This window comes from Kogia breviceps, chromosome 20 (genome assembly GCF_026419965.1).
Source record: "Kogia breviceps isolate mKogBre1 chromosome 20, mKogBre1 haplotype 1, whole genome shotgun sequence".
Taxonomy (NCBI): domain Eukaryota; kingdom Metazoa; phylum Chordata; class Mammalia; order Artiodactyla; family Physeteridae; genus Kogia; species Kogia breviceps.
The window spans coordinates 21,680,889-21,702,808 of record NC_081329.1 but is presented as its reverse complement, the minus strand read 5'-3'; the positions used below and the strand labels follow the sequence as shown (position 1 = coordinate 21,702,808).

Below are 21,920 nucleotides of genomic sequence, written 5' to 3'. Positions count from 1 at the left end.
GAAAATTTCCCTCAATGTGGCTTTTCCTGAGTGTTACCTCGTGAACAGACTCAGGTTATGGATTTTTAGCAGGAATATTACATAAGTGAAGTTGTATATTTCTTACTGCATCGCATCACCAGGCACACGATGACAGCTGTCCCATTCCCGGCAACATTCACCTTTGACCACTTGGATAAGGTGGTGTGTGGCCCACGGTAAAGCCACCATTTTCCCCTTTGTGATCAATAAGCAATCTGTGGGGACGTAGTCTGACTGTAACCAACCTTTTCCTCATCAAACTTTTACCCAGTGGTTTTAACATTCACTGATGTTTAATGACACAGTGATCACTATGATAGTTGTAAAGTGATGTTTTTTTCTAACTGTTGTTTCATCTACATTAATTTCATGGCAGCCTAGTGGAAGGAGGATCTTTCTCTTCTTTCCTTCTATTACTTTTTAATCAGGAAAACAAAACAAACAAAAAACTTTAAAAAAGAACTGGATACCATTCTAGCTAGCGTGTGGTTGGTCCCCCACCCCCTTCAGCGAGCTGGGCCTGGCTTCTGAGACCCGGACCCTCACTCCTTTGCCTCCAATGCTCCCAGCCTTGTGGGGGATGGGCGTCGGCCACACAAACGGACTGACTTACTACTTTGTTGTGCAACTGGTTGCTCCAGATATTCTAAAATGACACCCCAGTCTCTACAGCTTGGGAGAATGCTTTTGTGTCTCCACCTCTACGCTATCTTCATGCTTCATCTGTGGAACACAAAAACATTTGTTCCAAAGGCTCCCAAATTAAATGTGCTGAAAGCCGGGGGTGGGGGGGGTGTTTAAAATGTAGATTGCTGGGGTCCTGCTCCAGAGGGTCCGATTTAGTAGATCTGGGTTAGGGCCCAGGGATCAGGTGGTCTGCGGATCAAACCTTGAGAAACATCACCCTCAAAATGACGGTGGGCAAGTCTCCCTTCCTGGAGAAGTCGGCGCCACTGGCAACTCCCAGAGGGCCCGCTCAGAAAAGGCTGGGCGAAGAAAAGAGGGCGTTCATCCTTCCTCGCCCCATCAGCCTTCAGAAATCTACATTCGACTGATGCCACTCGGGCGCGGGGACCCAGGTGCTGGGGTGAAGACGGAAGCGGAGAGTTCCCAGAAGAGACCCTCCCGTGGAGCAGGGCGGGCTGGCTCGCGCACAGCGGGACGGAGTGGGGCGACTCCCCCTGCCCCGGTCCGGCCGAGCCGGGGAGCCCCATCGCCAGCCCGCCCCGCACCCCGCCGCGCGCCGGCTGAGTGCTTAGTCACCGTGAGGCTGCGGCGGCCCCGCGTGCCCCCTCCTTTCCCGGGCCCGCCCACGGGCCGCACCCCCGCGGCGCGCACTTCCGCGTGCATGGCCCTGCCGGCCCGGACTCTGAGCGCGAGCGCGGGGCCCGGCTGGCGGCAGGCGGCGCGCACCTTCCGCGGCTACGCACCACCTTGGGCCCGGGCTGCCTGCGCCCTCTCCCGCGCCATGGCGTTTAGGCAGGAGCCGCAGCCTTCGTGCCCGCCGCCCGCCGCCGGCGTCGCGGCCTGCTACGACTACCTGGTGATCGGGGGCGGCTCGGGCGGGTTGGCCAGCGCGCGCCGGGCGGCCGAGCTGGGCGCCCGGGCCGCCGTGGTGGAGAGCCACAAGCTGGGCGGCACTTGCGTGAGTACCCGCTCGCTCCCGGCTCTTCTCTTCACGCCTGGGTTTGTGCAGCGCCGCGTCCCGCCTCCCCGCTTTGTCTCAGCCTCACTCTGCAGGAACAGCCTGTGCTCTTGCCTAGCGCGACCTCCCCCGACTCCCCGAGGACAGGCCCCCAGCGCTGCGCTGTCCGCTTTCGCACGCGGGTCGGAGTCAGGATCCCAGCGGGGTTTGATGAGAGAAGTGTAAAGGGACTTTTCCGCGGCCCCCGAAGCTGAGCCTGCGTCTGTTGCAGCGCAGGTATCAGAATAACGCTGGCCGGAGATGGTGTAATCTAACATAACTTTCCTGCATCGTCACTCCTTAAGGTGGGAGGGTATCGTATTCCATGCTCGATCTCATCACCAGATCCATGAAACATAAAACTGCATCTAGAATAGTTGGCAGCTGATCTGAGTCTCTGTGGGGAGAGGGGAAGGGAGGATGGAGCCCGTGTCACTGAATGAGGATCCCGGTCCTCTCCCTTCAGTTTCAAGGGCAGAATTTACAGCAGCGGTTCTCACTTTTGGCTGCACATTTGCATCACCTGAGGAATTGAAAAAATTCTGCTGCCTGGGTGCAGCCTCGGCTTTGGGTGATTCTTAATTGCAGCCAAGGTTGAGAATCACCAACGACAGTTGACATTGATGTAGGATTTATTGTTAAATGACTTTACAGACCTTTTGTTTTGTTTTGGAGAGATTTTAAAACCACCTCCCCCCCAAAGAGGGTTGTAAATCCTGCGATTGAGAAACTATTACTTTAAAAAATAAATGTAGTTCCCAAGTTATTGGTGTGGGCGCTTCTGTCACAAGACTTGGGCGCGGTACTTGCTGTTAGAATTAAAGTGTTGTATCCGAGTGTAACCTGGGCTTGGGCATGGAGTTCTCGAAGTTCCTTTGGAGAGGGATGCTTAAATTACACTACACTGGGAACTCCTTAAGGGCAGAAATGGGTTCATATGTTTGCAAGCTCTTATCACCTTAACAAAGAGCTTGCTCAATAACCGTTTGTGAATGAATCTCCGAATTAACAGCTGTGAAAAGGGCTGTCTCCGGTGTCCCGTGCTCACTTTTTCAGTTCAAAACGGAAGTGGAAACGAGGAAAGGAAACATCCCTGTTAATTATCAACTTGCACCTTGACACCTTAGTCTAGACAGACTCTTAGGAGAAGTCTGGCTCTGCAGAAAGCAGATGGAGGGGGGTCACTATGAGGCCCCCCGGACAACCGGTGACATCACTTGATAACTGCTCACCTTTGTCTCTCTGCTTTTCTGTTTTCCTCCTTCGCCATGTGTGTCATAATCAGCTTGTGGTATCCTTATCGTTGCCTGGTTCCACTGGTATTAATCAAGAAGCGGCTGACCCCATTTTTAGGTTCCTGTTAGAAACGTGAATGCTTTAAGAGATCAACTACTTCCGAGAACAAGTAAAGGACAGCTTAGTCAACCGTTTACTGCTTCCTTATAGAGTGCCTGGCCTTGCTTATCTCATTATAATGCAGCAACTTTTATTTTTTAGTAAGCTTTGATCTCTTGGGGTAAATCCCCTATTTAATATTTTTATTACATTCCATTTGGGCTCTTCCCAAACTGCCTTTTGGTTTTGAAATTCAAGGAAGGATGTCGTATGCTTAGAATATCAGAGAAGATAAAACCAACTGATAAGACCTGTTGAGGTTTGTCTCTAGTTGTCTGGGTTATCCACAGGCGGATTAATAAACTTCTTAGTGCAGTGATTTCCAAACTGGTGTTAGGGAAAATGGAGGCATTCTGAAGCACATTTCATTTGTTCCTGTCTTCACTTCTCGTAATCTAAGTGCTAAGTATTTGGATTGGGGCTGGTTGAGATAAAAGGGTAGATACCAACATTTGTAAGACAAAGGTCCCTTCCCTCAAGGAATTTGCGGTAAGGTGGGGGAAGCAAAATGTAGACAGTCAACCCGCGAGAGTGAGCGGGTCTACGTTAATTGTTGTTATGGTAGTTGAGAGAAGGGCGTAATTATCACTTCTGCTTGGGCACGTTGGATAGTTTTGGGACGGAGATAGTATCTTTGTGAACTTGAACTGGATGAATATCATTTTTTGACAGGGTAGGTCAGGGGCAGAGGCACAGAAGCAAGGTACGTTGTGTAATCAAATTTGACTGGAGCAGAGGGCGTCTCCTGTAAAGCTGATGGTAGTAAAACGGTAGAGTTGTTGGAAGCACAGGGAACTGTGGAAGGGTTCTGAGCAGGAGAGTGACACGATAAAAGTGGCTTTGTACTCGAGATACAATTGAGAGATGTCCCTTGGGAAAGTCAGATAGAAGTTTCTTTACTGTTGACTCTCCAACCAGGTGTCTTTTTTCCCCTAAATGTTCATTAATGTATGTTAATTCTAAAGCTTGGTAAAATTTTTAAGTTGCTGTGGGTAAATTCCCACAGGAGTTTCAAATTAAAGCCTCACGGTGGCTGTTATTTCCAGCGAGTGGGATTATGTTTTGTTTTTAACTGTTTCATTGTTTGCTCATTTATTAATATGCCAAGTATATAGGTACTTTTTTAGATGCTGGGGTCACAGCAACAAAGCTAAAAGATAAAAGTCCCCATCCGCATGGAGCTCACATTGTAGTTGTTGTCTGTAGTTTCTAAATTTTCCATGCAGTTTTTAAAAAAAATTAAAAAAATACAAGTTTTTGGTTTTAGCCTTCCTCCATGAAAACTTAGACTCATGGACTGATGGAGTTGGAAGTGATTTTGGAGATCTACTAATCCAGTCTGACTACAGTTGTTTTTTGTTTGTTTGTTTGTTTTTGTGGTATGCGGGCCTCTCACTGTTGTGGCCTCTCCCGTTGCGGAGCACAGGCTCCGGACGCGCAGGCTCAGCGGCCATGGCTCACGGGCCCAGCCGCTCCGCGGCACATGGGATCTTCCCGGCCCGGGGCACGAACCCGTGTCTCCTGCATCGGCAGGCGGATTCTCAACCACTGCTCCACCAGGGAAGCCCTGTTTGTTTTTTTAATAGGAAGCACTTACATAAGCTTGCTGACTTAATTATTTTTAGTATGAGTAATGACCATTAAAAAAATTCTTCCATCACTATCATTTTTATCAAGAACGATTTTTTTTTTTTTTTTTTTTTTTGTGATGTGCGGGCCTCTCACTGTTGTGGCCTCTCCCGTTGCGGAGCACAGGCTCTGGACGCGCAGGCTCAGCGGCCATGGCTCACGGGCCCAGCCGCTCCGCGGCATGTGGGATCTTCCCGGACCGGGGCACGAACCCGTGTCCCCTGCATCGGCAGGCGGATTCTCAACCACTGCGCCACCAGGGAAGCCCAAGAACGATTTTTTGATTAAAAGTAGGAAGCTTATAATTTCAAGTAAGGGACAGCCCTTTATTTATTTAACTCTTTTTTGCGGGGCGGGGGGGGGGCGCTGCCACGCGGCTTGCGGGATCTTAGTTCCTCCACCAGGATCAAACCCGTGTCTCCTGCAGTGGAAGCAGAGAGTCCTAACCACTGGACTGCCAGGGGAGTCCCGACTGTCCTTTAAATTGAATACTTTTAGCTTTATAAAAACGGAGCATGGGCCCCATTGCTTTCATTTCATTAAGGATCCAACTCACACAAATCCTTATAGGAACTTAGAAGCATTGTACCAGCCCAGGACCCTCATTTTTACCAAGGAGCAAATTGAATGTCGATTAAAATGTGGTTGAAAACAAACCAAGTGTAGAATAGCCTATGGAATTAGCATAGGTTATTAGCTATGCTAATTAGCAGCCAAACAATGGCTTCTTTGTAGTTGTGTGGAGTAATTTATGATTTGATGAACATTTTTAAGCATTCTTTTCAGCTACAGGGGAGGAACCTTCTTACTTCTGCCTCTTAGGAAACAGTCATTATTTACTTTAAAAGCACTCATCTACTAGATGGGTCTCCACTTCAGAGCTCCTGATCTAGTAGGTCTGGGGTGAAGCCCCAGCAGGTGTATTTTTTTTTTTTTTTTTTTTTTTTGGCTATACGCAGGCCTCTCACTGCTGTGGCCTCTCCCGTTGCGGAGCACAGGCTCCGGACGCGCAGGCTCAGCGGCCATGGCTCACGGGCCCAGTTGCTCCGCAGCACGTGGGATCTTCCCGGACCAGGGCTCGAACCCGTGTCCCCTGCATCGGCAGGCGGACTCTCAACCACTGCGCCACCAGGGAAGCCCTAATTAATCTTACTCTTAACCACAGTATTTTTTTCGAAGTTATTTTAGGATGTGATCAAAAGGAAAAAACAGATGTAAACAAAAATGTGTGTATAAACATATACATCACAGTTTACAAGGACTGTTGCAAGGAATTTTTTTCTAGTCTAAGGGGTATGACTAGTTATTTTCTTAAACAGCTGTCTAGTTTTTACGTGAAATCTTACAACTATTTGTGTTTTTCTTTGTGTATAGGCTGCCAGAAGGCTAAGAGTCAAGTTTGTGTCTAACAAGTATGTAAGCATGGAGATAGATAAATAGCTAGCTAGCTAGATAATAGCATGGATGAACATTACTGCTTGATTCATCAGTTGTCCTTTGATCTTGAAAAATAATGTAGTTTTCCACTAGAGATTTTCTCAAAGGGGACATTCTGGGTGTTTTACCCAGCATACGCCATGGTAAGTTTCCCAGAAATCCTCTAGGACAGTTGCTCAAATGGTTCAGTTGCCTTTATTCAGCTGGTGGGTCCTCTCACCTCCTTGCTGCGGTTTCTCTCTGCTTTGTTCCTTTGGACCTGTGCAAGCTCAGGCTTTGGCCACCTCCTGACCTATTACCATCCCTGCAGGGCATCCCCCCTCCCCTGGAAATGGAATTGTCCTCCCTCCCTTCTTCCCTTTCCCTCCTCTCCCCTCCCCCTCCTCCTCCTTCTCTCTCTACTGCTTTTCTTGAGAAAATGCTCATAAGTAAAATTCTCTGCCTCCTCACACAAGGAAAGTAATGTTCCTATGTTTTCCAACTCTAATAGAAAAAAGGAAGTAGCTGTAGAGTGTGACTTAGAACTCAAGGAAGTCTCCTGGGTTGATGCTTGGGATTCATCTCTTGCATGTTTGTTTGATGGTTTGAGTTTAATAATCTTAAAATATGTCCTTTTTATTTTTTTTTCTAGGTGAATGTTGGATGTGTACCCAAAAAGGTAGAACTTTCATTTCTCCCTCCTTCCACACTCCTTTGACATATTTGGTAAATCATGATCAAAGTAAGAATGTTTTCAAATGTTCCAGTTAAAATTCTTGCTGCAAAAAATAACAGAAAGCTACTAAAAGTGGCTTAAACAATAGGATAGTTTTATTTGTTTTTAAATATCATTTATTAAGAAGCCTGGAGGAAAAAATAAAGATGCCTGGAGATAGGCAGCTTCTGAGATTAGCTTAGCACTTAAGGATATCTGAAAGAACCCTGGCTTCTCTCCATCTTTCCGCTCTGGTATCCTAGGTGTATGGTCGGTGGTAATCTCTGCCCCCTCATGGCCACAGGATGGCTCGTGGAGCTCCAGGCAGGATGTCCTCACCCAGCACTGCCCCTGCAGATTGCTTTAGATTCTCCTGGCCAGGATGAGCTACCCCTGCAGGGGACACCTGAGTGGCATTTTCAGCCAGGAAGAAGGGAGGGAGGGGCTGCTGCAGAGATAACCACAGAGATACTAGCTCCTGGATACTAATTGCATCATACATACAAAGGAGATTCATCCTGGCCATGAACCTTGTGGTTAAGTTCCCATAGTGACAAAGTTCCGTGGGAAGCAGAGGGGAGATAACCAGGAATGGAACAGAGTGTCTGGTCTCAAACTTCTGATGGTCTAGAAGGAACAAAGACCAGCAAAATATTTCTAGTCATGTAAAAGAAAAGCCCTATCCGTCTGCAGCGGACAACTTTTTCTCAATAGGGAGATCCAGCCAGGAAATTTAAAAGTTTATACCCTACTGTAAGCCCAAGTGCTGATACGACCAAGACCAAGTAGATGATGGTGACGGATGGATGTCCCTCCTACACGTGGCTCTGGTTAACTACGTGGAACCTGGGTGACTTTGCACGGAGTGGGGTGTTTGCCTCAAGCCTTCTGGTCTTTCACCTGCTCCAGGGCATCTCTGAATCAGCTTTTCCCAGGGAGACTAGAATGGTTTTTCTCCTGAAAAGATGTGTCAAGATTGTCATGGGTTTTTTGTTTTATTTTGATGTTAGTAGTTTTTGTTTTTAAACAGAAATCTATTTCCCTATAAATTATCCAAGTTAAAATCATGTATTGTGTGACTTTGGGTATCTCCTGGCCACTCTAAAATTGAATTTCTCAAGTTGCTTGAATGATGTTTCTGAGGACAGTATTTGGACACCATTGTGTTGAGCAGTTGATAGAACTGCACCTCAGTTAAAAGAATCCAGCACAGTCATCAATTTATTCTTCTTTAGGCATAAAGGGAGGAAGGTACAAAGAAGGAATCAAAGGCTTGTCAAAAGTCATGGGACTTCCCTGGTGGCACAGTGGTTAAGCATCTGACTGCCAATGCAGGGGACACGGGTCCGAGCCCTGGTCGGGGAAGATCCCACATGCCGCGGAGCAACTAAACCCGCGCGCCACAACTACTGAGCCTGCGCTCTAGAGCCCGCGAGCCACAACTACTGAGCCTGTGTGCCACGACTACTGAAGCCCACGCGCCTAGAGCCCGTGCTCCACAACAAGAGAAGCCACCGCAGTGAGAAGCCCACGCATCACAACCAAGAGTAGCCCCCGCTCGCCGCAACTAGAAAAAGCCCGCACACAGCGACAAAGACCCAAGACAGCCATAAATAAATAGCTGAACAAAAGTCATGTCTCTGGCATGTCTGACAAAGAAGATGGTAGTTTGTCATCTAGAGTTCTGGGTGCCAATTTCAATTCAGTTCTCATGATGGTCAGTTGGTTTACAGACTCTAGGCCACATCCCATAGGAGATGCCTCTAACCTTTGAGTTCCAGGTGTCTGACTGCATATATCCTTACAGGGACATGTGTGTAGTTATAGGAATCCATTTTCTTAAAGTTCCCAGTGCTCAATTTTACCTAATAGTTTCCTTCTAAATCACTTTAAAGTTACAGATGCAATTCCATTTCTTAAATTGAGCACAGAAGGCAAGGCTTAAAGAAATTTGAAACTTAAAGTGAATGTAAGCAATAGTAAATTTGAATGGAAGAACTGTGAGACATATAATATTCTGTTTTTACAGAGTAAATAAACTGTGGAGTTCAACAATAGAAGTAATTTCCCCCAACATTTCAGAAGTCTCACTATGAAATCTATCTGGTCATATTTCTGAAGTTTCTCTTTTAAGATGTTTAGTTTTATTTGTAAGTTAAAGGTCAGTATCTTTTTTTAAAAAATAAATTTATTTATTTAATTTATTTATTTTTGGCTGTGTTGGGTTTTCGTTGCTGCGCGGGGGCTTTCTCTAGTTGCGGCGAGCCGGGGCTACTCTTAGTTGCGGTGCACGGGCTTCTCATTGAGGTGGCTTCTCTTGTTACGGAGCCCGGGCTCTAGGCGGGTGGGCTTCAGTAGTTGTGGCTCGTGGGCTCTAGAGCGCAGGCTCAGTAGTTGTGGCGCACAGGCTTAGCTGCTCCCGGGCATGTGGGATCTTCCTGGATCAGGGCTCGAACCTGTGTCCCCAGCATTCTTAACCATTGTGCCACCAGGGAAGTCCCAAAGGTCAGTATCTTTATCTACTATCATATAGTTACCTTTCTGTAGAAAAAAATTTCTCTTTTTTCTCTGGACTCATGCACCACTGTCTTGGGTACTTTTTTTTATAGGTAATGTGGAACACGGCTGTCCACTCTGAATTCATACATGACCACGTTGATTATGGCTTTCAAAGCTGTGAGGGTAAATTCAGTTGGCGGTAAGTGTAAACACTGAGAGGGCTCTGTTTACAAACGTACATTTTTTCTTTCACAGTGAAGTAAAGTAAGCCATAAATTTTTTGAGGGTGTATTGTGGCAAAATGTATATAACATAATCTTTTGGAGGTGATGGATATGTTTTTGGCATTGATTGCAGTGATGACATACTTATGCATATACTTACCTCTAAACTCATCAAGTTGGTACATTAAATATGTACAGCTTTTTGTATGTCAGTCATACATCAATAAAGTGGTTTTAAAATACACAACACAGGGGCTTCCCTGGTGGCGCAGTGGTTGAGAATCCGCCTGCCGATGCAGGAGACACGGGTTCGTGCCCTGGTCCGGGAGGATCCCACATGCCGCGGAGCAACTAAGCCCGTGAGCCATGGCCGCTAGGCCTGTGCGTCCGGAGCCTGTGCTCCGCAACGGGAGAGGCCACAACAGTGAGAGGCCCGCATACCAGGAAAAAAAAAAAAAAAAATACACAACACACACTCCAATAAAGATGTTAAAAAAAAATACACAACACAACATGAAAGGTTCATTTTAACCCTTTTAAAGTTGTTGATTCAGTGGCATTAGGTATATTCATAGTGTTGTGCAACCATCACCAACATCCGTCTCCAGACTTCCACCATCCCAAACAGAAACAGTGTACCTGTTTAACGATCTTCCCTTGCTCCAAACCCCTGGTAGCTCTATTCTGTTTTCTGTCTCTATGAATGCGACTATTCTAGGTACCTTATACAACATCTGTCCTTTTATGCCTGGCATATTTCACTTAGTGTAGCACTTTTAGAATTCGCCCATGCTGTGGTATGTGTCAGAATTTCTTTCCTTTTTAAGGCCGAATGCTGTTCCCTAATATTTATATACCACACTTTGTTTCTTTTTTCATCCTTCAATGGACTCCTAGGTTTTTTCCATCTCTTGTCTATTGTGAATAATGACGCTATGGATATTGGACTACAAGTCCCTGTTTTCAGTTGTTTTGGGACTATACCTAGAAGTGGAATTGCTGGGTCATATGGCAATTTACATTTAACTTTTTTTTGAAGTTTTGTACCTTTTATTTATTTATTTTTCTTGAGGTCTAGTTGATGTACAATATGATATAAGTTTCAGATGTACAACATAGTGATTCACACCTTTTAAAGGTTTTACTCCATTTAGAGTTATTATAAAACATTGGCCATATTTCCCGTGCTGTCCAATATATTTTTGTAGCTTATTTATTTCATACGTAATAGTTTGTACCTCTTAATCCCCCATGTTTAACTTTTAAAGGAACTGCCATAAACTTTTTTTTTTTTTTTTTTGGCCACGCCTTGTGGCATGCAGGATCTTAGTTCCCAACCAGGGATCGAACCTGAGCCCCCTGCAGTGGAAGCGTGGAGTCCTAACCACTGGACCACCAGGGGATTCCCCGCCATAAACTTTTCTAGCCATAAATTTTTTTTTTTAATTTTAGCGTATTCATTCATTTATCGAGCAAATAATGAGTGGCCACCATACACTAGGCACTGTGCCAAAGCAGCTCTCCTTGCCGTCTTTGCAGAAAGAAATTTACGAGCCTTGCGTGCCAAGTGAACATTCTCCATAGAGTAGAACAAGGGTTCTGCACATATGGAACGCAGAGGGACCCAGGGGAAGGTGTGCCTGTCTTTAGAGACACTCACTCCCAGGGCTCTCATGGACAGTCTGATTCTCTGCTCCGGGGTGTTTAGGGTCAGAGGCCCTAGTTACGACTGAAAGAGGAGACTCCAGATCCTCAGTACTGACTCCGGTTTCATTGCAGGGCTATAAAGGAAAAGCGGGATGCCTACGTGAGCCGCCTAAACACCATCTATCAGAATAATCTAATCAAGGTGAGCGTGCCAGGTTTTGAACTTTGAGAAGAAGCTGTTCTCTGCCCGAGAACCAAATCTGGCCAGACATAGCCTTTACATTTATCGCTTGTTTCTTTTCTTTCTTTTGTGATTAATGGTTTTGATATTGACCTGTAAGAATGTAAGTCGGACTTGGTAGGCCAGTCTCATTTCTGTTTCTACGGGAAGTGGGACGTATGTGCCTAAGTCGGAGAATCAGATCTCACCTGATGCCTGCCTGCACCTGTCTGACCCTGCACTTAGTTCCAGAAACCGGGCACATCAGAGCCTGATTATGTAACGATGTGCCAGGTCATGGATTAAAATCAGGACCATTATCTGGCTGGAAACCTGCCATCGTTCGTTGGCTCAGAGCACCCTCGTCCTTGGTGGCTAAATCTACTCAGGACACCATGTTATGGTTCAGAAGGACGGTTTTTGTTACTGTTGTTTTTGTTTGTTTTTTTGCGGTACGCGGGCCTCTCACTGTCGTGGCCTCTCCCGTTGCGGAGCACAGGCTCCGGACGCGCAGGCTCAGCGGCCATGGCTCACGGGCCCAGCCGCTCCGCGGCATGTGGGATCTTCCCGGACCGGGGCACGAACCCGCGTCCCCTGCATCGGCAGGCGGACTCTCAACCACTGCGCCACCAGGGAAGCCCCAGAAGGACGTTTTTGTGAATGAAGTCCAATCAGCAAAACTGGGCAAAGATGTGTTTGCCTTCAGCAAATGTATGTTGTCCTTTGCTCTGCTGAGGCTTTTCCCACCCTCATGCTTTGATGTCATTCCTCTTCCACTGGACTGTACTGAAGCACCATCCAACTCTCCTTTTTCTTTCTTTCTTTCTTTATTTTTGGCTTCGCCGAGCGGCTTGTGGGATCTTAGTTCCCCAACCAGGGATTGAACCCACACCCTTGGCAGTGAAAGTGCAGAGTCCTAACCACTGGACCGCCGGGGAAGTCCCAACTCTCCCTTTTCATGACAGTGTGACTCCCAGCACCCTTAATTGGTCTTTGTGGTCTCACTCTGCAATTTCTAAGACATCAACATAGCTTAGGTTATACTAGATCAGTATATTTGGGATGGTATTTGGGCTACTGTAATCTCATTAGCACATGTTAATAAACCACTTTTTAGGGTGAGTTGCTTGTACAGATGGCTAACCTCATAATTTTTATATTAATTCTTATCATTCATTGGGTTTATTTTTTTGGAGGGTGATATTTTCTGACCTTAATCCCCGAATTCACGGGGAAAGTGTTTGGGCTTCAGAACCCTGTGCACTGAGTTCAAGAGATTTTAAGGTGGGTAGACATGAATATGAGATACCATTTGCTATACTATGATACCCAAGTAAAAAAAAAAAGTTTTTAATGGAGCTAGCTTAAAGTACTTTTGCAAAAGAGATAGGAAAATTACTCAGGAAATAGCATTTTTTACTACTCAAAAATCTTGGTGTGTAGCAGAATTAACCATGACCTTACGGGAAAGGAATCACAGGCGATCCAGAAATTCGGAATAGGAAACTTTCTGTGAAATATCCTAGGAAATGAAAATTAAAATTTCATCAGTTTCTTCCCCAAGCGATTACCCATATTATTGCCCTCCACTCAGTCTCCTTTTTGTCTAGCACCCAGTAGGAAGTCATTACCTCCCGAAGGAAAGTTTTTCAGGAGCCTCGTGGCTTTTGGCATCCATCTTGATTCACCTCGATTAAGCAGGGCACCTGCAGAACAGGCCTGGCGGGCTGATTAGGAAGGAGGAAATAGCTCAGTTCAGAACCAGGTGTGTTCCAAAATGTTGAAACGCTCCGTTCTGTGATCGTGCTTTACAGGATTCCATTATCCTTGTGAGTTGCCCACATTTCTTGCCAGTATGTGTATCCTGGCTGGCAGAAGCTTGCTGGCAGTCCAAACTCAGGCCCAGGCACAGAGGCTGCCAGGAAGAGCAAGTCAAGTCTGAGTTCTCAACACCTCTAGTGTAGAGCTTCACGGTCATGTAATTTTGTGGTATTCTTCCCCGCTTTGTTTGAGAAAACAGAAACATTGCTTTTCCCTCCCTTGGCCAGAGTATTTCCCTTCGGCCTCAGCTCCCTGCACCTTTATCCTTTTGTTTTTCTCAGCCTTCTTTCTTTCCTCCAGACACATCATTCTTTAGTGTGTTTTCATTCTAAGTGAGGAAGGCTTTCTCCTTCGACTCTTGGGGACAAAGATGTAATCTTCTTCCTTGTGGGAATGACTTGCATATATGTTTTTTAGTCTCTGGGTTTTGGCCCAAGATAGGCCCTTTATTCTTTCTTACTGCGTACGTCTAGCGTCAAATGGCAACCCCCAACCTAAGTATCAATTAACAGTCAGAAGTTCTGCAGAAACTCGAACATTGGAGAGTTGTCTTAGCATCAGCAAACCATAAATCAGAATCCTCAGTAGAGAATGGAAAGAGGTAAGAAGTTGCAGCTAGTTTTGTTTGGGTTTTTGGTTTTTTTGGTTGTTTTTTTGTTTTGGGGGTTTTTTTTGACCGTACCACACGCTTTGCAGGATCTTAGTTCCCCGACCAGTCCTAACCACTGGACAGGGAATTCCCTTGTTTTATTTTTTAAATCTTTTTTCTTCTTTTTTTAATTTTAATTTTATTTTATCAAAGTATTATTAAATTACAAAGTTGTGTTAGTTTCTGCTGTTCAGCAAAGTGACTCAGTTATACATATATATTTTTTTCATGTTCTTTTCCATTGTGTTTTATCGTAGGATATTGAATACAGTTCCCTGTGCTATACAGTAGGACCTTGTTGTTTATCCATCCTATATAGAATAGTTTGCATCTGCTAATCCCAAACTCCCAGTACTTCCCTTCCCCACCACTTTGTTTTTTAATCTTAAGAACAGGCTAGGGCTTCCCTGGTGGCTCAGTGGTTGAGAATCCCCCTGCCAATGCGGGGGACACGGGTTCGAGCCCTGGTCTGGGAAGATCCTACATGCCGCGGAGCAACTAGGCCCGTGAGCCACAACTACTGAGCCTGCGCGTCTGGAACCCGTGCTCTGCAACAAGAGAGGCCGCAACCGCAAGAGGCCCCGCGTACCGCGATGAAGAGTAGCCCCCACTCGCCGTGACTAGAGAAAGCCCTCACACAGAAACGAAGACCCAATACACCCCAAAATAAATAAATAAATTAATTTAAAAAACAAACAAACAAACAAAAAAAAAAACAAAGAACAGGCTAATGTTACCATGCTTCCTTCTCCAGTCCCACATAGAAATCATCCGCGGCCATGCCATATTCACGTGTGATCCCCAGCCCACAGTGGAAGTCAACGGGAAAAAGTACACTGCCCCTCACATCCTGATTGCCACAGGTGGCGTGCCCTCGCTACCTCAGGAGAGCCAGATCCCTGGTGAGTCTTCCAAAGGAGTATGCTTGTTCACAATAGAAAGAATTTACCGTTGTTTTCCACCTTACAAGCCATGCCAGGGGATCTGCCCTGTACCAGTTCTTTGTCTTGGACACATGAGAGAAGGTCTCTGCAGAACCTAAATGTAATTGGCCTAAGTGGTACCTAGTGATGGGGCAAAGGAAGATATTTCCTCCAGCTCCAGGCTCAGACATACTACAGTAACACAGGGGGAAGGATCAGCAAAATCCCCATCCTTCCCTTCTCGACACAGTAGAGATTGTTTCCAGCCTCAGTTTGTCATGAGATATTTACTGTTTTGTTTAAGAGAGAGAAATCTTGTAGAGCTGTAACTTCATCAGCTAATTAAGCCTTCTTGTATGCATATTTTTCTCTCATATAAAGAATTAGAAAATTAAAGCAGTAAAGAATCTCCGAGACACTCTTGTCTACCTTTGTATACACAGGGATGAGTCATAACATACTGCCTTGTTCTCTCATAGGAAACATTGTCCATATCTTTTTCCCCAACGAGATTATAAGGTCTTTGTGGATGGTGATCATAGTTTATACAACTTCTTCTTAAGACCCATGACCATGGACTGGCTTCTTATGACCCATGACCAACCTGAATTTATATGGAAAATTTTGAGTGTGTATGCATATTTTTTTCTCTCTGGAGAGAGGATCGATAAAATTTCACCAGCTTTTAAAAGGGTTCCTGATTCCCCAAAAGCTAAAGAACAACTGCTGTAAAAAATATGAAGATACTGTTGTCAAGTAACTTAAAATTTCGTTGGTAAGATTGGATATACACATCTTGATAGGGAACAACCTCCAAGATTGATTGTTTAGTGAAAGAAAGCAAGGTGTGGAACAATGTGTATAATATGCTACAGTTTATGTCTTTTTAAAAAGACAGGGAGGCTGTACAGATGCACTAGGATCGCAGGAAGGACACTCAAAACCCTGCAGTGCCAGCTCCCTCCAAGGAGAGGACCAGAGCTCTGGGTTGGGAAAGAGAACTGCTTTTCACTAGATGCTCTGTGGTGCTTTTTGAATTTTTTAAGATATACATTTATTGGGCTTCCCTGGTGGCGCAGTGGTTGAGAGTCCGCCTGCCGATGCAGGGGACGCGGGTTCGTGCCCCGGTCCGGGAAGATCCCACGTGCCGCGGAGCGGCTGGGCCCGTGAGCCATGGCCGCTGAGCCTGCGCGTCCGGAGCCTGTGCTCCGCAACGGGAGAGGCCACAACAGTGAGGCCCACATACCGCAAAAAAAACAAAGAAAATACTGAGTTTGAAACAAAGTTAAATGGTATAGAAAGACAGTTAGAAATATGGAACTAGAACCTGGGGAGGTCAAAACTGGAACTACACATTTGGAAGTCTCCCACAATGAAGGGAGAGTTGGTTAAAACCTTTGAAGGAAAAAAGCAGAGAGAAGAGAACCAAGGCTGAGCCCACTTGGGGGCGGGAGAATGAAGCAGAGCCCACAAGGAGTCTATTCATGAGAGCTGAGGAGATCTTTTTTTTAAAAAATTAATTAATTTATTTATTTGGCTGCCATTGGGTCTTAGTGGAGGCATGTGGGATCTTAGTTCCCCGACCAGGGATTGAACCCGCGCCCCCTGCGTTGGAAGGCGGATTATTAACCACTGGACCACCAGGGAAGTCCCAAGCTGAGGAGATCTTAATTCCTCAAAGAAATTTAGTAGTTACTTAGTCATCACTACTCTTGTTTCTTCAGAGGAAATAAAAATGTTGACTCAGGGAAGATTTGATTGGCAGCTTCGCAAGTGCGGACTTTAACAGAACTTGTCAAAACAGAGGGCGTGATGGCTGAGGAAGTGTTTGGTTCGTACATAAAATGTTGTGATTATTTTACAAGAGAAAACTCCATCTGTGTGACCTATATTGCATTTTCCTACATAGGTGCCAGCCTAGGAATAACCAGTGATGGGTTTTTTCAGCTGGAAGAGTTGCCTAGGTAAGCTGCTTTTCTTCCTGACCTCCATGTTCATTCTCCCTCAGTTTCTCCCGACACTTCTACCTCCTCCTCCCAACTCTTAAATGTAGGAATTTCCAGAATTCTGTTCTACCTCTTCTCTTTTTATGACCTTGGGTATCTCATCCATGAGTAGCCCGCAGTAAATGACTCAAATCTTTCATGCTTTTGGTCAGAGGCCATGGTAAAATTTTTAGGACCAGAATCAAATGCAGGGTGGTTTTGAGACTAAACACTGAAGTCCTAAAACTGTCTTCTTTCTTCAACTTGATAGAGCATCAGTTGGTAATGTGTCTAAAGTGATTCTGGTCTTCAGAGCAGCTAGTACAGAGGCATCTGGGTAAATGAAGGCTCTGTCAGTCTCACAAAAATAGGTTTTCAGAAATTGGCCTTTATACATGTTTGTCCTATAACCTTAGTAGACTTCTGTCATGGATTTGGATAACACAGAGAGAAAAAATATGATGAAGAGGATTGTTTCTCTAGTTTGAAGAAGCTGCCAATTGCAGGCTTCCTCGGTTAGAGTCCTCCCTTCACTCGTGATAAGTGATAGGGCACCTGGGAGCTGGAGGAGGGACCCTGTTAGCCCAGAGTTTGGCCTTTGTTTCCTTCTGAGGAGCACTCACTCCGGAGTCATTATTGCTCAACTCTGCTGCTCTCTCGGCTGGTGCTGCTGACGCAGTGGGAGGTCTTAATCCCGCGCTTTTCCACGAAGGCCTTTCTGGAGGGTGACTCATACTTCCTGCTTGTTCCTTTACCTGAATTCACCTGGAACCACAGGTGGTTCATCAGGGACAAGAGGGCCTCTTGGCAGTTCCATAGCTGCCGTGAAAACGTCCCGGTACGACATTCAGACCAGGTCATCTTCTGACTTTGAGAAAAGCAAACAGGCATTTTTATTTTATTTTATTTTTTTCCCAGGTTGCTTGACATTTTATTTATTTATTTTCTGTACGCGGGCCTCTCGCCGCTGTGGCCTCTCCCGCTGCGGAGCACAGGCTCCGGACGCGCAGGCTCAGCGGCCACGGCTCACGGGCCCAGCCGCTCCGCGGCACGTGGGATCTTCCCGGACCGGGGCACGAACCCGCGTCCCCTGCATCGGCAGGCGGACTCCCAACCACTGCGCCACCAGGGAAGCCCTAAACAGGCATTTTTAGATTTGCTGTCTGTGGGGCAGGGCACCGTGTTAGAGAGCAGCCTTTCTTTCCTCATGATCTGTTTGGTTTTAGGTGTGAAGGATTTGAGACATGTGAGAATATATGCAGAAATGTGGTCATGACTCATCGTGTTTAAATGATACAATTCAATCTGAACTCAAAGAAGCTGCATTCTAGATATCTGTCCATTACCTGTTTTTTTTTTTTTTTTTTGCGGTATGCGGGCCTCTCACTGCTGTGGCCTCTCCCGTTGCGGAGCACAGGCTCCGGACGCGCAGGCGCAGCGGCCATGGCTCACAGGCCCAGCCACTCCGCGGCACGTGGTATCTTCCCGGACCGGGGCACGAACCTGCGTCCCCTGCATCGGCAGGCGGACTCTCAACCACTGCGCCACCAGGGAAGCCCCATTACCTGTTTTTAAACCATTTATTAAACTTGTGCTGGTAGCACTACAAGTTGAAGAAACGAATATATGCTTGTTATAAACAAGACTCTGGGAACATAGGAAAATGAATTCACAATTGGTATATGATTTTTGTCTTCTTTTTTTAAGACTCCTTTATCATTGTTATGTTGGTAAGTAAGTAAATAATCAAAGAAGGAACAAATTTATAGGCGAGGTAACACGTGCTCTGGGCTGTACGATCCAGGTTTTCACCTCATTGGGCTTATGGTTGAGGGGAGGCTGCAGCATGGAGTCTGTGCAACATTGTGGGACAAGAGGTTCTGACGGCTCTAATGAGGGAAACAGAAGTGCTCTGGGGACTCAGCAGAATATAAGATTGTTTCTAGGTGGTGGAGGGCTCCCAGGCGTGGCTGCCAAAGTGTCTATGTCCTCAGGGTGAGCCACGGCCTTCCCCCTCCTCTCCTGGAGACTCTCCAAGACCAACAGGAGTTGAGGGTAAGAAGGAGAATGTGGAGATCGTGCTTGGTTCACAGTTTTTACCTAACTTACTGAGCTTTTCATATACTGAAGACGGGTGTTTAAAATCAAGACTCCAGGGCCTTCCCTGGGGGCGCAGTGGTTGAGAATCCGCCTGCCAATGCAGGGGACACGAGTTGGAGCCCTGGTCCGGGAAGATCCCACGTGCTGCGGAGCCACTAAGCCCGTGTGCCACAACTACTGAGCCTGTGCTCTAGGGCCCATCAGCCACAACTACTGAAGCCCATGCGCCTAGAGCCTGTGCTCCACAACAAGAGAAGCCACCGTAATGAGAAGCCCGTGCACTGCAACAAAGAGTAGCCCCCGCTCGCCACAACTAAAGAAAGCCCACGCGCAGCAACAAAAACTCAACACAGCCGAAAATAAATTAATTAATTAATTTTTTAAAAAAATCAAGACTCCAAAAGCCTGGATGTCAGCTCCCCAGCCTGAGCTTCAGCTTGTTAAGACCATGCCACTGTGTCTTCATTCCTCTGGCAGTCTCTGTATCACAATGCAGAGCTTGGGAATGAAGCCAACATGAAGTGCAAAGCTGAGCATCTTTAAGGGACCGGGTCCTGACGCATCATCGGAACACTTAGATGCAGCCATACCTGAAGTCAGGACTTCTCACTTAAATGAATCAATAAATTCCTTTTTTTTTCTTTTTGCGGTACACGGGCCTCTCACTGCTGTGGCCTCTCACATTGCAGAGCACAGGCTCCGGACGTGTAGGCTCAGCGGCCATGGCTCACGGGCCCAGCCGCTCCGCGGCACGTGGGATCTTCCCGGACCGGGGCACGAACCCGCGTCCCCTGCATCGGCAGGTGGACTCTCAACCACTGCGCCACCAGGGAAGTCCCCCCCTCTTTTTTTTAAACCAAAAAGAAAAAAAAAGATTGTTTCCAGTGGTTACTTTAATGGTACGAGGTGGACTAGAGGGGCCTGTGGAAGCTGAGGGGGAAACACTGAGCTCCTTGCAGATTTTTGTCTCCTCTCTGAAGAAGCCAAGACATTTCACACATGTTTCTCATATATCCATTCTGCTGGGAATACTTCTCCCAACCCTTGCCAGAGCTATTCATCTTTCAGGAATCTGGAGTGTTTCTGAGCCCTCTCCCCTGCTGGAACTAAGTGTTTCCCTCTGAGCTTTAACAGACCCCTGGGCATGTTTCCCCTCAGGAATTCCTCAAGGACAGGGATCCCTAACCACTGTGTCCAGTGCAATGCTTAACAGAAGTAGGAGTTACATAAGAAATGTTTGGGGAAGAGAGAGAAGATGGAGGGAGGAAAGAAGAAAGTAAGGAGCGAAGAACCAAAGAAAGGAAAAGGGGTCAACATATAATAGGAAAGAGGATGGTAGAGATGGAAGAAGAGCTATTTCCTAGTTTCCAAACTAGACATTTCTCTTTTTATACACTGGCTGTAGGACACGAGCATCCTTACCTCTAATATATAGCCATTCAGGTTCATACCTCATCCTCCATCCAGACCATAGCCCTCTGAAGGCAGGGAGTCACAACATAGGTACCTTACTTGTAGAAGGTGCTAAAGAAAGATTTCCTTTCTTCTTCCCTGATTGCTTTCTTCTTACCCAAGCATTGCACCAGTGGTAGGACCGTGTTTGAAGCTTTAGAGAACTCCAGCCCTGAAAGGGATAGCTCCAGCTGAAGGACACTTATTCTGTATGCTGCAGCAATTACTCTAGGGCTGGACTCATCTTCTCCACCATGGACTCAGACCTGCACTCAAACATTTATCTAGTGTTTAAGATGCTTTTTTAGACCAGAATTTATTCAGGGCATCTAGTTTCATTGCAGATCTATGCTACAAGTTAAAATGGCTTGCTTAAATTGGCCTTTCATCATATTGCAAAGATTGATAGAATTTAGCAGTGATCAAGGGAAAATACTGAGCCAGAAGAGAATAACGGTGGTGAGGATAGTGATGCCAAAGAAAGGAACAGAAGAGATATTTGAAGCAATAATGACTGTCACTTTCCCCAAAATTAATGTCAGACACCAAACCACAGATCCAGGAAGGTCAGAGAACACTAAGTAGGATAAATGTCAAAAAACTATACCTAGGCATATAATTTTCAAACAGTAGAAAATCAAAGAAAAAACTCTGAAAGAAGCCAGAAGGATGAAACACAACTGACCTATAAGGGGAGCAAAGATGAGAATTACAACAACTCTTCAGAAATTATGCAAACAAGAGAGTGGAATATTTAAAGTGTTGAGAGGAAAAAAACCCACCAACATAGAACTTTTTACTCTGCAAAATTATCCATCAAAAGTGGCGGAGAAATAAAGACTTTCTTGGACAAGCAAAAAAAATAAATTGTGGTGCCAATTTTAGTTTTAGGTGCGAAGATCTCTGCATAAGGAATTGTCTCTAGCTTCAAAGGGTTTTTATTTCCTTTCTGAGGAGATGAAGCTAAGGAATTTTTAAAACACCTAAAAATATATTTCCGTTCTACAGAAGGATATTTTCTACTTAAAATTACTGTGTTATCCTGGATTGGATCTTGGGACAGAAAAAGGAAATGAATGGAAAGACAGGTGAAATCTGAATAAAGTCTGAAGTTTAGTCAACAGTAATGTACCAGTGTCAGTTTTGACAACTGTACCATGGCTTATAAGATGTTAACTTTATTTTTTTTAATTGAAGTGTAGTTGATTTACAAAGTTGTGTTAATTTCTGCTGTACAGCAAAGTGACTCAGTTATACATATATACACATTATTTTTTGTATCTTTTCTATTATGGTGTATCTTAGGACATTGAATATAGTTCCCTGTGCTATACAGTAGGACCTTGTCCATCCATTCTACATCTACTAACCCCAAACTCCCAGTCTATCCCTTCCCAAACCCCTCCGCCTTGGCAACCACAAGTCTGTTCTCTATGTGAGTCTGTTTCTGCTTTATAGGTAAGTTCATTTGTGTCGTATTTTAGATTCCACATGTAAGTGATACCATATGGTATTTGTCTTTCTCTTTCTGACTTCCTTC

General features: G+C 45.6%; 1 protein-coding gene across 1 annotated transcript in view; it reads left to right on the top strand.

Annotated features, from left to right (window-relative positions):
* The first annotated feature begins 900 nt into the window (after positions 1–900).
* GSR (glutathione-disulfide reductase) overlaps positions 901–21,920 on the top strand; it is a 39,561-nt gene continuing 18,541 nt past the window's right edge. The window contains exons 1-6 of the mRNA XM_059049288.2: positions 901–1,666; positions 6,798–6,824; positions 9,470–9,558; positions 11,363–11,432; positions 14,675–14,822; positions 16,753–16,807. Coding sequence (XP_058905271.1) covers positions 1,076–1,666; positions 6,798–6,824; positions 9,470–9,558; positions 11,363–11,432; positions 14,675–14,822; positions 16,753–16,807 — 980 coding nt within the window. The 5' untranslated portion in view covers positions 901–1,075. The remainder of the gene's footprint in view (positions 1,667–6,797; positions 6,825–9,469; positions 9,559–11,362; positions 11,433–14,674; positions 14,823–16,752; positions 16,808–21,920) is intronic.